Raw genomic sequence first — 17899 nt, 5'->3', positions numbered from 1 at the left:
CTATCAGCAGTGGCCTGCTTCTTTATTCCTTTTCTGTGATTTATTGTGTCTTCAGTGGCTCTGAATATTCTGTGTTCCTCTTTTATTAGCTTTGCTTCAATACAGCACTTCAAGGTTCAACCTCAGTTCCACTCTGACACGATGTTACAAGCTCAAAGGGCAACAATTTGTTTGTACTGTTTCTTTATTGAACTGACTGTAAGACAGATGACTGCAGCAAGTGCCTCATGATAATAATCATATGTTGAGAGCAAGCCAGGAAGCCCATTAGGACAACATTGCATTTTTTATCTCAAACACTCGGTGATAAAGCAGCATGAAATAACAACTGTTCAGTTAAAACACAAGATCAACAAACTTCACAGCTGGAGAGACAAGACAACAGCTAAACAGGCTGTACTGAGTTTTCTCATGTATTATCTTAACAGCTCAAAAAACTTTGAACTGCCTTTAACTTTTTGTTGTGACCTTAACCTCTCCACCACTCCATTGATGTTTGTGTGTGTTTGGTGTCACTTTTTTTTCCCCTTTTACTCAAGAAAACCTTGGGATTGTCACCTTCAATTTCATTTTTGTAATCAAGTTTTGATTGAAGGGTGATAGTTGTGTGCAAAACTAAAATATTTGCTGCAATCGACTGAGAGAGGTTTATATCGACAGGGGCCAATCAATTCTCCTCACCTGTGAATGAAAATATGACACTACATCACTTCAGTGAAAATAAAAATCAGTAGAAATGTAAACTGGGCTGCTGACAATTTTCTCTCATTTTATATTATCATAAAAATCTACGCTGTAGAGTGAACATAGATGAAAATGAAGTGTGGCCCTGACACTTCCCCCATCTGTCCCTGCAGTGTTCAGTCAGAATGCGCTTTTGTAAGGTTACTTTCCATACCTACCCACAGATTACATCTGGTCTACATTAAGTTATACCAATCATTACTTCAGTGGTGGGGGTGCTTGTGATGCAGTGGTGGGTGTCCTTAACTCTGAGCCGGGGGATCTGGGTTCAAGTCCCATCTGCTACAGGGATGTCTAATAACATGCATGAAGAGTTTGTTTAGAAACTATCATTGCTTTGATAGATACAGGAATAAGTTGGTCCTGGAAACAGTCTTGTTATTAGCCCTACAGACCACCAGTGGGCACTGATTATCTTCAATTGACATAAAAGTCGTGCCAGTCATCACCATGAAAATCAGAACCTGACCAGATCTGCTTTCTTATCATTAAATTTAACCGAAACTTGTGACATCTTAGAAAAAGGCAAAAGTAGTTTATTAAGGCAACATCAAGTAAATAAAGCAGCACAGTGACCTTGCTGTAAATAATAAACAGAACACTTTTCTTAAACAAAAGAATGGATGTATTTTCAGAAGCAGTGCATACCTAACTATTTTAAATTAGCAACGCATTATGAATATAATTTTGCCTCATCTTACAGAATAATAGCCATAGTTTAAAAGTGTTGATGACCATTATAGTGTATTAGTAATTATATTGTTTCCTCTATTGTTAACTATTAAAGAGTGGGGACATGGGCCAGAGACACCTATTGAAAAGAAGTGACAAAGTGTATGAGATGGGAAGGCATAAAGGACAGCAAGAAGTGTGTTGGAAGAACCTAGGGTGAAGATGACAAAGTTAGGAACTTAAATTTTATTGACTGGCAGGAGCAGAAATGGGCGACTAATTTGAAGAAGGAAAGATAGCAGTCTTACTTACATTGGGATGTGGAAGAGGGAGCTGCAAATAGTATCCAAAATAAAATCCTATACGCTAAGATTAGGTCTATGGTGGATGCTGGGGTGATCAATGGAATCAACGTGAATCATAGCTGTTTTGGAATGTCTATATAATCTCTTTAGTTTTACTGCTGCTGACATCAAACTGCTGCTAGTTATGGCTCATTCAGAATTTTGTGCAGGATAGTTGCTGGACAAAGCGGTATCATTGATGGAAAGAGTAAATATGGAATTACAAGCATCTCTGGCATACATGTGGAAACTGATTTCATGCTTCCATTGATGTCTTTAAGAATCCGGATGCAAATGATAAAGAGGATAGCAAGGATACTATAAATGAAAATGCAGCCAGGAGAGAAGAGGTCACCTAATATGAAGTAGTGTCAATGACACAACAGATGTGAAAGAACCAGGAGAGAAACAGAGGCAAGTTGAAGAAGGTGGAATTGATGATGCAGTGACATTAATTTAGAGTGAAGGTGAATAATGCAGGTGGGCAATGTTTGGTAATGTGAATTGTAATTTGAAGATGGAAGATCTGGAAGGACATTTAAATCAAAAGTGTGAAGTTACTGATGTTACAGGCATGGTACTGAAAATGAGAAGTTTAGAGTTGAAGTGAAGAGGAATTAGCTGGTAATCTTAAAGGACAATATATATATTTTGTGATGGTGGGTGGGTGAGTGTCAAAATGTGCAATATGCACATCATGAGTGATCAGATGGAGAAGTGGTTTGGGCAGTGCACATGGGAGAGAAATGTTTTAATTTTAAGCACATTGAAAGAAGTTCCTGAGCACCTCCGAATGACAGTAGCAGCTAGAGGAAAAAAATTGACAGTTTATTATCAAAAAGGGAGATGAGAATTTTAGACTTATTCTTTGTCTTCAGTTTAGCTTAGTTCCATAATAACTTGACCATGAAAGCTTAAGTGGTCAAGACATACTTGAGGATGAATGGCCAAGAAAATACATTGGAATTTGTAGCCTACCTGATTATGTATTGGGCATCATGCAAATAAAAATGGCTTAATTGGATTCAACTGAATTCTGCAATTGTATTGTATTTTGAGTTATTGTTTGCTGCTATTGCATTTCTTAAGCAATGCCAGAAAAAGTCTTCAGAATTAGGATTTTTAGGCCAATATAACACTGAGCTGCGACATAACCGCTTCCTTAATTTCAGATACTTTGAGTTTATTAAAACAGGTTCCAATAGGATCAGCACAATTACATCTTCATTTTTATCCATTAATCTTTGGTGAGCCATATAAAAGGCTGTTTTGAAACTTCCACTCTTGACATACCTCCTTGTAAGCACGAACACAGTCTTTTTGCTCTTGTGTATGCTTTGAGAAAGATTCTCAACAACAGGCATTCCTAATTCCCAATCTCTCTCTTCCAAACAGAGGCAAAGTTGCCTTTCATCTTTATCTTCCAAATGAACCAATAATTCATTGACAATCCAGTCTGTCACAGCAAGATCTGAAGTGTCATAAGCAACAAACGCATCGTAGGAGCAGCTCTGCACTTTAAACGTGTGATACTGATACTGTTTCAACCTAGAAGCACAGAAATTGTACAAGTACCATACATCCCAGTAAAACAAATGATGGGTCACTGCTATAAACGTTGTGCAAAAAATGATGATGGCAGAAGCCAAACTTAGTGAAGCTGCAACATCATCCATTGCACATGTGTGCCGATCAAGGAGAATAATGCTCTGTCCTCGTTGACTTTCAGGTGATCCACAGGTAACATCAGTGGCCAGCTGAGGAATGTCCAGATCACATGTATTAATCCAGGCAATAAATGGCACAAGTTCACAAATGCAATAAAACGGGTTCCCTTTTAAAACCAGAACTTCCAGGAAAAGTTGTTCACTTCTTGGAAAAACTGTCTGCTGTAACATATGAATTTTATTATAACTTAAATCAAGATACTTAACTCTGTTTGCTGATGTAAGGAAGCTTATGGGGAGTTGAGAGATTCTATTTTGTTTCAGCAACAGTTTTTGGAGGGACTTGGTGCTATTGTACAGCCTATCAGGGGCAATAGTTAAGTAATTGTAGCTCAGGTCTAAAGTCAGCAGGTTCTTCAAAAAGCGAAGTGGTGGCCAACTAAACTTTCTTAATTTGTTGTGACTCAAAGACAAGTATGATAAATTATATGGTAAATTTTCATAAATTTCAGATGGGATGCACTCAAGTTTGTTGTATGATAAATCGAGATGGGTCAAGTTTATTAGATTTTTAAATAAGCTTATATATCTATAATCCTCCCTTTTCCACAAAATATCCAGCCGATTTCCATGGAATTTCAAAACTTCCAAAGAGGTACTGTTCAATCCTTTTTCTGTTAGGGTGAAGATGGCATTGTAGCCTAAATTTAACTTTTTCAAATATTTAAGGTTTTCAATAAATCCCATTTTATGTGTCACACCCTCAACAACAAAATAGTGCGGGTTGTAGCTTAAGTCCAACACTTCCAGTTGCCACAGTTCTTTAAAAGCGTTATCATAAGCTGGATCAAGTCGATTATGAGAAAGATCTAAATATTTCAAATTCGACAAGGATGCAAACTCAGTCCCATTTAAAGCTTGCCCAATTGCATTTGATGACAAATTCAGGCACCTTATTTTCTCAAGGCCTTTGAACTGCTTTGGGCTGATGAAGAAAATACTATTCAAACTCAAATCCAAAGTCATCCCATACGAATGACAATCCCTCTTCATGTTTGGCCCAAAGATATAGTCATCATCATTATTAAGAGATTCATGTCCAAGGTGGCTATCCCAAGGTAGTAAATTTGATTTTTGTAAACTTGATTCCACATATGGGAGAGATTTACCTTTATATGTAGAATCATGTAGAAGATTTCTGTTGACTGATGGAGGTGATATTCTATTTTCTGAAAGATCTATTATCTTTAGCGATTTGATGTTTTTGAAGATTGTTAAGTTTGCCTGTTTAATGAAATTTGTTCCAAGATTGAGAACGGTAAGATTGTGGAGATGGCGCAATGGTTTTAGATCCTGGTAATCGAGTTCTTTGAAAACATAACCTTTAATATTTAATTCTGTCAAAGAGACTAATTTAGAAAAATTTTTTGAAAGATTGATATTTTTGAAATAATGAGTTATTTTATAGTTGAATGATAAGTCAATTTTTTCTAGCCTGGGTAGGTGGTTTAAAAAGTCTCCAGTAGCAATTTCATCAATCAAGAAATTCATTTGAAGATATAAAACCTTCAAGCTTGTACAATTCTGAAACCAGCTACTTTGTATTTTACGGAGGCTGTTGCTGGAAAGAATTAATGTCTGTAACTTTGGAAGCCTTTGAAAAGCATCTGGATGGATGTGAATGGAACTATCTCCAGGGCAGCGTTCACATGGGAAAGGAGCATTAAAACATCTGGGGCAGTTTTCAGATAAGTCAAGGAATTCCAGATCAATCAGACGTTCAAAATGATCATGGTTTATAATTTGAATCTTGTTTTTATTGAGATATAATGAACTTAGTGTTTCTGGCAAGTTTCGAGGAACAGAAGTTAAATTATTTGAGCCAAGTGATAGATTTTTCAGTTTGTTGCCACTTGAAAATGCCCCATCATGTATATAGTTGGACACCTTGCAGGGATTGTGATAGTAACAATTTTGCGACAAGTGAAGTGTTTCTATGTTTGACAAATTGGGTAGGTCCTCTTTTGTTATATTTAGAATCTTATTGCCTTTGAGGCTGAGCAGTTGTAAACTAAATGAGAGTTTCTTTGGGATTCGTTTAAGGTGGTTTTGATCCAGGTATAATTCTTGCAGTTTTATCAGAGAGGAGAAGCTGTCCTCTGCAATATTCATGTTCTTCCCAGGTGAAACGTTCTGACTCAAATCTAGTTTGGTCAGGTTTTGTAAGTTGGAGAACTGGTAACTGGAAATATTTGAAATCTGATTATTTGCCAGATTTAGACTTGTTGCATTTGCAGGAATGTTTGCTGGTATGCTTCGAAGCCGGCTGTTTCTGCAGTCTACTTGAATTGAGTAGCCATTATTCTGTATACTCACATCACATGGGAGGCTTCTGGGAATCCAGCTGCGTGTGAGCGGTACAACAATTTTGAGTAGAAAGAGGAAGCACAGTAAAATTAGTGCTGAAGCTGATGTTGGTTTGACCTAAAGAAATATTTTAAAATAAGTCAAAACAGGAAGTTGACGTTATTAATCATTTTCTATGTACAAATACAACACTTTTCAATTAAAATGTGCTAATTTCTCTTCATGATTCACAAATTTCTCACACATAAAATATAGACACAGGGCTGAATGCCAGAAAAATTGGCTAAATGTCACTTTCTGGGTGTTTTTGTTCATGAACCCTAATATGTTTTCTCATGCTGTTTTATACTGTTCACCTTGTTACATACACACCATGCCTCTATGACCTCTCTTGCACTCGTGCTATCATGCAATCATCAACAGTAGAAGCAATCACCATTGCTGGAACCTCCAGAGATTTCTGGGGCTGACACCATGTTTAAAACTCTGTCGTGGACTGGGTCAATCACAGCCAGCCTGGAACTGCCTGTCACATTGCACGTAGTGGGAGGGGAATGAATACAAAAAGCTTTTGAGGGTGCATAGTTGGCAAGGAGGCACGTCATTGGAAACCCAAGCTCAAATTCATAAATGTACTCTTTGATCGACAGTCATTGTAACTGCAATAAAGACCAAGTTCCACAGACTACCTATTCTTCATGTCGTGCCACGTTAGAACACTGTCTAAGGGAATGATGGCCTTTCTTTATCGCACAGTGTGGCATAACAACTTCTCATTGTTCAATGTAGGAGCATTGCATGCTGGAAAGACTTCAAAAGTTTGAAATTGTTAACTTTCTTGAGCAACAGCAAAAACAAAATGAATAAAATAACAACAAAAAAGGCTGCATTTGCTCTGAAAACAAACAGGGATACTCCTCTTTTGAGCAACTAGAAACCATCCAATTCCTGGTCATTAGCAATCTTCACCATGTCACTGGTCATTACAGATTGAAAATAGTCATCTCTGAAGCTGAAGTATTCACAGGCAACCTTCAAAAGGGCATTTGCCCCTTGTAACACTCTTTCACAATTATTGCCCCATCTGCGTTCCATCATGTTGCTTCCAATACCTACAACTGACTTCCCAAATTTGCTCATCACAGCAATGGACCTGATGGCCCACTCCTCAGCCTACTTGGATGAGTAGCTCTGACTGATCAGTGACCAGCAAATCCCCTGTACTATTTGTGCTGGACCTGTAGGACTGACTATGGTCCAGCGCCCAGACAGCGGTGATAAATAACCTTTGACTCTGACAACCCCAAGCAGCCAACTGACCATGTCCAAGCCCCTGAACTGACAAAGGAGAATGGCTGATTAAGGCAGGACTATCAACTGACAACAGTCCCCTGTGACTTAACAGAGAACTACTCCCCTAGACTTTGAGACATGGCTGTTTGGTTGAAGCGCATGTGGTATGTTTGTCATGTACACTGGTGGCACACGGTGCAGGTGTGAGATTCACGTTGCACACCCCTTTGACTGATCACTGCTGAAATCTATGACAAGCTGCCTGACATTGCACCTGTGCTAAACTGAAGGGCAACTTATATGTGGTGATGTTCCCACGTACCTGCTGCCCTTGTCTTTCTAGATGGAAGCGGTCACAGGTTTGGAAAGTGCTAAGGAAATTTGGTAGATTTCTGCTGTCCATCTGGTAGATAGTACACACTGCAGCTACTGAGCATCTGTGGTGGAGGGAGTGGATGCTTGTGAATGTGGTGCCAATCAAGCAGGCTTCTTTGTCCTGGACAGTGTCAAGCCTCTTGAGTGTTGTTGGAGCTGCACTCATCCAGGCAAGTCGGGAGTATTCCATCACACTCCTGATTTGTGCCTTGTAGATGGTGGACAGGTTTTGGGGATTCAGAAGGTGAGTTAATCACTGCAGTATTTCTACCTTCTGATCTGCTGTTGTCATCACTGTGTTTATGCAGTGAAACTAGTTCAGTTTCTGGTCAATGGTAACCCTAAGATGTTGATAGTAGATGATTCAGTGATGGTAATATCATTGAATGTCATAAATGTTCGATTATCTCTTCTTGGTGATAGTCATAGCCTGGCATTTGAATGGCATGAATGTTACTTGCCACTTGTCAGCCCAAGATTGGATGATGTTCAAATTTTGTTGCATTTGAGCATAGACTGCTTCATTATCTGAGTGATCCCATAGAGGTGTCACTCTGAGCAGGCCCTCGACTATGTATATGATTTGTCTTTAAATAAAACGTTGTTAATATTCACATAGACTATTGTAGAGTCACCTAAGAGGCAACCAGATGCCTGATAACTCAATCCAAAGAGGAAATACATATCTACACTATTTCACATATATTTATATATTTCAATGTTATTTATTTGTAACTAAATCAGTATATCATGTGCATAGACAGAAATTAATATCATTGTATATTTAAAATTCATTATTTCATCATTGAATATAGACATGAACACAAGATTGTGAAACATATTTTTCACAGCATCACATAAAAAATTCTCACTACATTGCCTATCTAAATTTTCCAAATTTATTTTGCAAACAAAAGAAAAATATATAGCAAGTGTAGCAAACTGCTGTTAACTGGTTGTTCTGAAGTAATATTCAAGAGATAGTAAATATTGAATGTCATGTTTCTTCTGTAGATGAAATCATAAATTACTCCTGAATCTTTCATATAATAAGCTCAGAGACAATCATTTAAAATCTGGTCAAATTTGCAAAGTGAAATCTACATCCCCAGGATATTATAGTCTACCTCCCAGAATAACTATGGATATATTGAGCTCTTTCCAAAATTTGTTAGATTTTGGAATGATTTCTCCAGATTGGAGGTTTGTAAATGTCATCCCACTATTTAAGATAGGAACAAGGGAACATCTAAAATCAATCTAAATAATCATAAAGGATGTGATAGATGGACACTTCGATAACAGTGATCAGGTTGTGCAGAGTCAGCACCAAGTTGTGAATGGAAAATCATGTTTGGCAAACTTGCTGGACTTTTTTGAGATGCTACTAAGAAAAATTGATAAAGGGAAGAATCAATGGATGAAGTAAATTTGGATTTTCAGAAGGCTTTTGACAGGATTCCCCCACATGAGGTTGGTTAGCAAAATTAAAACACTCAGGATAGCAGATAATGTCTGGTATGGATTAAAGATTGGCTAAAAGACAAAAAACTGAGTAGTAGGAATAAATGGATCATTCTCACATTGACAAGTTGTGGCTAGTGGGTTACAGCAAGGATCAGTATTTAGACCCAGTTGTTCACAAAATATTTCAAAGATTTGGATGTTTTGACCAAATTTAACACATCCAAAATTACAGATGATACAAAGCTAAGCAGGAATTTGTGTTGTGAGGAAGATGAAAATGTTTTCATGAGGATTTGGACAGCTTAGTGATTGGACAAGAATAAGACAGACTTAATATAATGTGGAAAAACATGAGGTTATCCATTTTGTTAGGAAGTGCAGATGTGCTGAATATTTCTTAAATGATGAGTGGGTTAAAAAATGCAGATATGCAAAAGGAGCTGGGTGCCCTTGCCAATAAGTCACTGAATGCTAACAAGCAAATGTGCAAGTTACTAGGAAGGCTTCTGGAATTTTAATCTTTAACACAAGAAGGTTTGAGTACAGGAGTAGTGAAGTATTGTTAAAATTGAATAGGAGCTTGCTTACACTGCACCAGGAGCATTGTATGCAGATTTGATTTCCTTATCTCCGTAAAGATGTTATTAGTTACATCTACTTCTCAGATGGTGTGAACCTTCTATGAAGAGGTTTGGCAAATTGACAACAATTGCTAGAGTTTCGAAGAATGTGATGTTATCTCATTGAGACCTAAAAAGTACTTCAAGGGATAGACAGAGTAATGCAGGTAGGGTGTTTCCTTTGGTTGGGGAATCTAGAAACAGGGGTACAATTTAACATTTAGGACTGAGTCGAGAAGAATTTTTTTGACTCAGAAGGTTGTGAATCTTTAGAATTCTCTCCCCCAGAGGGCTGTGGAAGCTCATTCTTTGAGTATATTTAAAATAGATGTTGATAAGTCTTTATCAGTGGTATAAAGGATTATGGGGATAGTGAGAATAAAAGACATTGAAGTGTTTGATCAGCCTATAGAACAGGCTTGTTAGGCTGAAAGGCCTCTTCTGTTCCTATGACCTAAATTTATCTAGTTTAGTTTATCTACTGTGTTTAATTATATGCAGGCAGGGGCATTAATTTGTAGAATCTGAAGGAAGCAAGAGATGGAGAAGGAGGTTGCTTGATCAGGATCAATGATAAAGTTGTTGTTAATTTATTTCCCATTAGGCTCAGTCACTTATTCTTTGCTACTGAACAATGCATTAAGGGGAAAAATAAAATCATGCCTCTCATTTAGCTGAATGTTATACGCTTTAGCAGAAACAGAAATGGTACTACTGGTTTCTTTCTTTAGCACATTGAAGGAAGCTAAGGCAAGAATCAGCAAAGTGTAGTAACCTTTATCTAGTGTAACATCCTTCAGTTGAACCCATCAAAGTTCAATCATTCTCGGATTGTTTTGCAACTCTAAACACACTTACAGTAAAATATTATCGTTTTTCTTGAACTCCCATATAAGAGGCTTATGGGATTAGAATCACTGTCAAAGTTGGGAGAAAACATAGGCAAGTTTTGTTGAATAGATGTTTCTATGGTAACATTCAACGTTGTCTCTAGGAGATACTCTACAGCCCTAACATTTTCTGATCTCTATTTCTTTGGAGATGCTTAGCAATCATATGGAGATAATGTTTAATAGGGACTTCACTGATTTCAGTGCATTTGCTGGTATGCTAATTCATAGTATGTGGTGATGTAAGGATTAAATGTGAGGTGTAGCTACCTCTCACTATGACCCTTCAGCTATTCCTCTCCTTCATGTTTAGAACACAGGCAGGGACACACTGATTTTGTAGGTGCTGAAGTAACAAGAATCCGCAATTGGTTGTTATCAAACTCTTGTTCACAGTTGTCAAGTGTCACCTTAATCTCCAGAGCTTTTCATGCACAGAATGGAGGGTAATCACATTCTTCAGCCATGGGGGTGGGGTGGAGGAAAGGGGCAGACAAAGACTTAAAAATGAGTGACAGAAAGGAAGATTTTGAGTAATTCTTACTATTTTTGGAACATTGCACATACTCACACTAAAAATGAAAAATCAAAATGACTCACCATTTTCTCTTTGATTTTGAGATATTGAAATATCCCCATGGAAAGTTAAAGCAATTTACTTTTCTTTTCGAGAAAGTCACAGGTCTAATTTGTGTGTAAAAATCTCATAAGTGTTGACTGTTCATCCAACTTGCAGATTCCACCAAGGTACTGGGTGAAGTATGCTTTGCCTGAATGGAGTATAAATGACAGCACATTAAAAATTAACTTCCCTGTTGTACCTCACAAAGGTGCATTGAATAAAATACAGTTGTGAGTGACACACGCACGCTACTCCTGAACCTCTCGTGGAGAAAAATAGAAAATGCTGAAACCTGTAGCTGGCCACACCACAGTAAAATATAAATTTGTGGTACATAGGAACATAGAAACAGAGGCAAGATGTTCAGTCTGCTCTAGCTTTCAATCAGACTTGGAATTAATCAGCACATTAACTCCATCGGTCTGTATTTGAAACATAGGGTGGGATTTTCCCATCTTTTAGTCAATGTGATTTGTTAAGCAAAAGTCATGGCTGGTGCCCAGTCCTAGCTAGCCAAGTGCCAGTTCTGCCATGTAATCTTCCACTTTTCATTTTATTAAATATGCAACTAGCATTTGGGTACCTTTCTTGGCAAATCACGTGGCCAGAGAGGTTAAAGAACTTGCCACTGCTGGTACCATATGACATACACACTGAAATAACTCCACAGAGACCAATATTGTGTCACCAAGTCAGCTTTTATTTACACATGCATAGTACTTGACACTGGTCTGGCTTCTTCAGAGCCAGCTATCAAAGTGAACAGGATGTCTGACATTCCTATTTATATCTGTCAGCCAGGACTTCCTGATTGGACCAGATTAACAGTCCCAATCAGGAAACTCACATTCTATGAAAGTCACCTTGCTGACCTCATTACAATCATTCCACACACCTCTATCACTATATTTAAAGCCCAGCTGTAAACCATTTCACATGCTACAAGCCAGAAACCACATTATGGTGTTTAAGCCTCAATATTGAAGATGTGGCCCTGCAAAAACTTGTGAACACAGTTCAGTCCATCACACAAGCCAATCTATTGATTCCATCTACACTTCCCTCTGCCTCAGAAAGGCAGCCAACAGCACTTAAGACCCCTCCGATCCTATCTACAATCTCTAACAACCTTTTCCATTGGGCAGAATATATATAAGCTTAACCACAAGTACCAACAGGTTCAAGAACAGCTTCTTCCCTGCTTTTATTAGACTTCTGAATGTACCTTTCAAATTTCAAATGCAATGTTGATCTTGCTTTTTTTGCACCTTCTTTGCAGCCGTAACCTTGTATTCCTCACTCTGTTCTATCACCCTATGAACTTTGTCTGGTATGACCTGTTTGCACCGCATACAAAATAAAACTTTTCACTGCACCTGGTACTTGTGATAATAACAACTCAAATCAAAAAAGATAAGCTCACTTTGTTGCTTGGGGCCTGGCAGATTGGTGGAGTGGTGGAGAGGAGGTCAGGCATTTTTCCTGCCATAGGACGCCTCACATGCAGACTAAGCCATTTTGGACTTAAATTGCAGCCCAGGGCAGTGCCATGTCTCAAGTTAAAAAAAGACATCAGGGTGTGCAGGAAGAAGGTCAGTCATCCTCTACACCCCACAAGGGTAAGTGCGAACATTTCCTCTCTGCTACCTCACTCTGACAAAACCCATCACTGACTCTAACCCTGTTACTGCATGCTCCTTTCACCAAGATTCATGAACTATAGTTGCCACTATTGCATGCATCATGTCCACTCAATGTTCTCACCCAAACTACTCACATCTTCTGCCTACTGCACCTGGGGGCATCTCACCACCTCTCTTGCTCCTGCATCACCATTCACTGTTTTTTCAATCACTTCCATTGCACTCAAATTGCTCCCTTTGTCCCATTGCAGGAAAGATCAGCCCACCCCAGAAATTAAGTCTCCACAGCATTCCAACTGACTTAGCTGTAACCACTAGACTGGTTGCACTTGACCTGCAGGACTGTCTGTGGCTGAAAGCCTAGATTGCGAGGATGCAGATCCTACAACTCTGGTAGGATCAAACGCATGACCAGCCATCACCAATGCCCTGGACTGGAATCAGCCCAGCCCCTTGACTGACTGTGGCAGTACCCCTCTTGACCATAGACCCTCTTCACTCCACTAAAGATTACTTTCTTTTGACTTTCACAAATTCTCATTTTCTTGACGCAGATACAGTACGTTTGCCACATTAAGCTGTTGGCATGTGCTACAGTTGTAATGTTGATGTAGCACAGTGTTGCACAGTGATATGTCCATCTCCCTGACTGATCGGTTTTCCCCACCATCACAAGCTGCCTACCTCTCCCTCTACACTGAAGAGCAATGCAATCTACAGTGGCTGGTAGCCTGCAACTCAGCACTGAAACCAGTGAGTGTGTTCTAAGAAACCAATTTGAAGTACCAAGAGAAGTCTTAAAATAACTGCAAAAGAAAATAATGTGAGTCGCAATAAGATGCATTCTAATGACATGCATGTATGTCCCTGTGCACAAAATGAACTGGCAAAAACATGTAAATCATAGGGGGCTCTAGAGCTCCAAAGTAAGGTGGTAAAGGATGAAGGCATTGTATCAGATCTGCAACAGTCACTGGAGTAATCAGCAGGATCTCGTCTTACATCCCCAGGACTGGCACTGTACTCCGGTGAATATGCACTCCATCATTAGGGCAGAGAGCAGGTACTGAACTGACATGGACAAGACTCAAAAAATATGATGAGGATTTGGTTGGTAGGCTGAAATGAATGGGCAAAATGCGAGAGTCAAAGCTGTGCATTAAGTCAGACACCACAGCAGATGTTAGCGAAAGAAGTCAGTTTAAGTTGTGTTGGTCAGGAAGCTAAGACCATGCAGGAGGGCTAGCTAATGTGTGAAGAAAGGCATGAAAGATGTTTTGGGAGAGAAGTCAGAAGGTGAAGTTTAAAATAAGATTTATTAAGGAAAGGCCACATAAGAAGACATGAAATGCGTTTAGAGTGTACACACAAGACATTTCTATTCCCTCCTTTCTAATATTTCCAAGAAGGCAGTCAGGAAAGAAACATTAAGTGTAGAGATGTAAAGTTAATAAATAAACACGTAAGTTCTATGGAAATGTGTTTAAAAAAAAGAGGAAATTTAAAATTAAAGGAAATGTTAGTTAATAGCTAAAGGAGCAGGTACAAATAGACTTCATGGGATCACTCTCTTTGAGTTGAGGAAAGATGTACTAATTAGTAATTGTTGATTAATTTACAGGGTGGATGGAAGCCTGTCTCACAAAAGACTGTATAATTGTTGGTCAAATATGATAAAGGAGGTTATCCCGAGATGGGGAAAGCCATTACAGTCGGTTTTGGTCAGGGAACACATTTAACAGGGCCAGTGATTAAGGAAGAAAATTCTCATGTTCTGTGCCAGCTGCAGAGCTCAGGTATGGTTGAGTGAATGAACAGGATGTTACAAGTAGCATTTGCTAAAGTCATCCAGGCGGCAGGGCAGGGAAGGGCAGATTTGTTGTCTCATATCCTGATGGGACTCAGGGCAACCCTCAGTAGAGTGACCAGATAAACTTAATGAGTTAAAACATGAATGCAATGAGATTGCTAGGGGATTTTGAGACTGGTAACCAGGAAGTAGGATCCTAAAATAGAGAGCTAAATGATTTTTTAGAGAGATGTGTGAGCAGCTGCACAGACCAAGACAGGAAGTTAAGGACTAGCAGATCACACACAACACGGTAATAGAGGCGGAACAGAACAGGCTGAGGTACTGAGTGTATTAAATAAGGTCACAGTAAAGGTTGCACCGGAGGAATTGGATTTGCACCAAAATGGGAAGGACCTTATGAGGTGATCACAATTAACAAACTGTGCGCTGTGCATAGACACAAAAGGGAAAGATCATTGGAAGCATTGGTCATGGTTAAAGGGGTGGGGGATCCAGTGGTGAGTTTAATTGGCATTCAACAAAACATTAGCTCCCAGGAGTAAAAAATGGCTTCAAATTCCGACCACCAACTCATCTTATGGACAAATGGATATATCCTACTTTCCTTGACAAGGGCCTTGGTGGTTTTGGCTGTGAAAACATCAAACTACGATGTCACCAATAATTGCAATAAAAGCAATGAGAAAGAGAAAGATACTGAAGCACAAATAATTGACCCACCTTACCCAGCTTTGAACCCAGGACCAGGAAAAGGACTAATGTTGGTAAAGGATGTTGAACTTTCATATGATAATTTATACAATGAGCTGGTACCTGTTGTTCTAAACATCTCCAATATTGCTCTACCTGAGTGATATTCAGTTCAGACTTGAGCATTGTATACAACTTATTCAAAACTGTGACAGTACAGGCAGCTTGCTTTAATGGTGGAGGCTGACCAATGGCTGCACCCCCAGATTCCAGAAAAAGATGAACTGAAACACTGCCTAGTCAATGATGTTGCTACAGCATCTAACTCAGGAGTAAATTCAATTGGTTTGGCAATGGTGCAACAGAAGTTTCAGATATTAAGCTCTCAACTGAATGAATTTCTGAAAAAAAAGGTACAAGGATCCAGGAGAGAAAGCTCAGTACAGACAAAGGCCTGACATGCTAATTCTCTGAGCTTGGCCTCTGTACTGGAGTCATGTCTGGGCCATTAATAAATTGTTCAATATGCAGAAAATTCACTTAAATGATGCAGTCATGAAAGATGTCTACACACAAATGGATGAAGGAAAATGTGATACAAGTACATGAAGGTGAGATACCTCTGTGGAGAACAAATGCACACTCATTTAACCTGTCACAGAACAGGGAAAATAGCTGCCAGTTCAGGCATTTAGCATACGACGTGGAATGGTTTTACGTATAATATGCTAATTGGAATTGTGCTAACAATCCCAGGAAAACCAGTATTAAGACCCATTAAGACATGTTATAGAGAATATTGGCTGAGTGGTATTATTTCTGAACTGTTACATTTGGAGACCAAAATAAAGTTCTGGGGACCAGTGTTCAAATCCCACCACCTGGTATCCCATTAGTCAGAACCTGTCAATGTCAGAATGACCCATTTATTCCTACTCAGTTTTCTGTCTTTAAGCCAATTGACCAGTTTATTTTGGGATTATGGTAGGCATGGACTGGCTGGACTGAAGGGTCTGTTTCCATGCAAAAAGAAAATCTGGAATTAAGAGTCTAATGATGACCACAAAACCATTGTCAATTGTCAGAAAAGCCCATCTGGTTCACTGCTGTCATTTAGGGAAGGAAACTGTCATCCTGACCTGATCTGTGTAACTCCAGACCCACAGCAATATGACCAACTCTTAGCCACCCTATGGGCAATTAGGGATAAGCAATAAATGCTGGCTTAGCCAGTGAAGTCCTCATTCTCTGATTGAACAAATAAAATTACAAGAGATTATTATGTGAGGTATCACCAAATATAGTAGAAATAATGGACATATAACAAGCACCACTTTAAATAGATGTAGTGTGGAAGCCTCTTTAATAGTGTATGTATAGCCAATATGTGAAACAGAAGAAGCAAGGAGTAGGATTAATGCAACAGCCAGTTGTACAATAGAAGTTATGTAGGCTGCAATGGAACCAACGCATGTCGCATTTTTGGATACAGAGAGACGTTGCATTATCACATCACAAAAAAAATACTAATATGGCAAAAATTGATCCTGCCCTATAATTAACCATGCAATATGTTTGTACCAACAGGTAATTTAAAGTCCTGTAAAGAAATGGGTTAGTTTTGTACAGGTCCTACCAACTACAGGACCCAGTAGTATTATCATTGGACTGTTAATCCAGAGACCCAGGCAATGTTTTGGAAACCTGAGTTTGAATCCCATCATGGCAGATGCTGGAATTTGAATTCAATAAAAATATCTGGAATTAAGAGCCTCATATCACCATGAATCCATTGTCAGAAAAACCCATCTGGTTCACTAATGTCCTTTGGGGAAGGAAACAGCCATCCTTACCTGATCTGGCCTACATGTGGCTCCAGGGCCATAGCAATGCTGTTAGATACTTCAGCTACACTTTATTCAGTACAGCTCCAACATTGGCATCTATTCAATAATGAGGAAAATTACCCAAGTATGTCCAGTAAAGAAAAAGAAAAAGCAGGACAAACAACCCAATAATGAATGACTCAGCACAACAGGAGGCTATTTGGCCCATCATGCTTGTACATTCTCCCTGAAAGAGCTACCCCCAATTTGTTTCACTATTTCAATTTTACTCCAAAGCTCTGAATTCATTATCCAATTTCTTTTTGAAAGTTTCTGGTTGAATTTGCTCCCATTAGCTCATTGGGCAGCAATTCCAGTCACCATAAATTGCTGCAAATAAAAATCTCAACTCTGTGCTGGTTTATTTGCCAATTAACTTAAACTATGCACTCTGTTGCCAATCTTCCAGCCAGTAAAAACAGCTTTCAAAATTCCTCATATGTTTCAGCACTTCTATTAACCTCTCAGTGGGCAGGATGGTGGGTAAGAAATTTTTGGAATGATCTTTCCCCCTATCCCCAAACTCATTTCAGGTTAACTGCCCAGTGTTGAAGTGAAGAGTTTTGAGGAGTGTCAGCCATTGCATTTCCTGACGATATGCTGCGGAAGGAGGCCGAACAGGTAAATACTACAAATTCTGGCCTTTGCTAGCACAGCGGTACACAGTTAAATGATAGGGTTTGTAGTGACTGTAATGAGGTCAGCCAGGTCAACCTCATAGAATATGAGATAGTAGGAACTGCAGATGCTGGAGAATCCGAGACAACAAGGTGCAGGGCTGGATGAACACAGCAGGCCAAGCAGCA

The 17899-nt window shown here is 39.0% G+C and overlaps 1 protein-coding gene across 3 annotated transcripts in view; it reads right to left on the bottom strand.

Moving 5' to 3' along the window:
• Positions 1–208: 208 nt before the first annotated feature.
• Positions 209–17899, bottom strand: part of LOC109920613 (toll-like receptor 7) — a 24750-nt gene continuing 7059 nt past the window's right edge. Inside the window, exons 2-4 of one of the 3 annotated variants that reach the window (XM_048602575.1) lie at positions 11040–11209; positions 3054–5911; positions 209–681 (exon numbers count right to left, since the gene is read on the bottom strand). In XM_048602575.1, coding sequence (XP_048458532.1) covers positions 678–681; positions 3054–5911; positions 11040–11078 — 2901 coding nt within the window. In that variant the 5' untranslated portion in view covers positions 11079–11209 and the 3' untranslated portion in view covers positions 209–677. Of the gene's footprint in view, positions 682–1264; positions 5912–11039; positions 11210–17899 lie in introns of those variants that run through there. The other 2 variants (XM_048602576.1, XM_020520658.2) reach the window with 2 other exon arrangements.

Source organism: Rhincodon typus, chromosome 11, assembly GCF_021869965.1.
Source record: "Rhincodon typus isolate 14 chromosome 11, sRhiTyp1.1, whole genome shotgun sequence".
Taxonomy (NCBI): Eukaryota; Metazoa; Chordata; class Chondrichthyes; order Orectolobiformes; family Rhincodontidae; genus Rhincodon; species Rhincodon typus.
The sequence above is the reverse complement of the archived record's forward strand: the minus strand, read 5'-3'. Positions and strand labels throughout refer to the sequence as shown.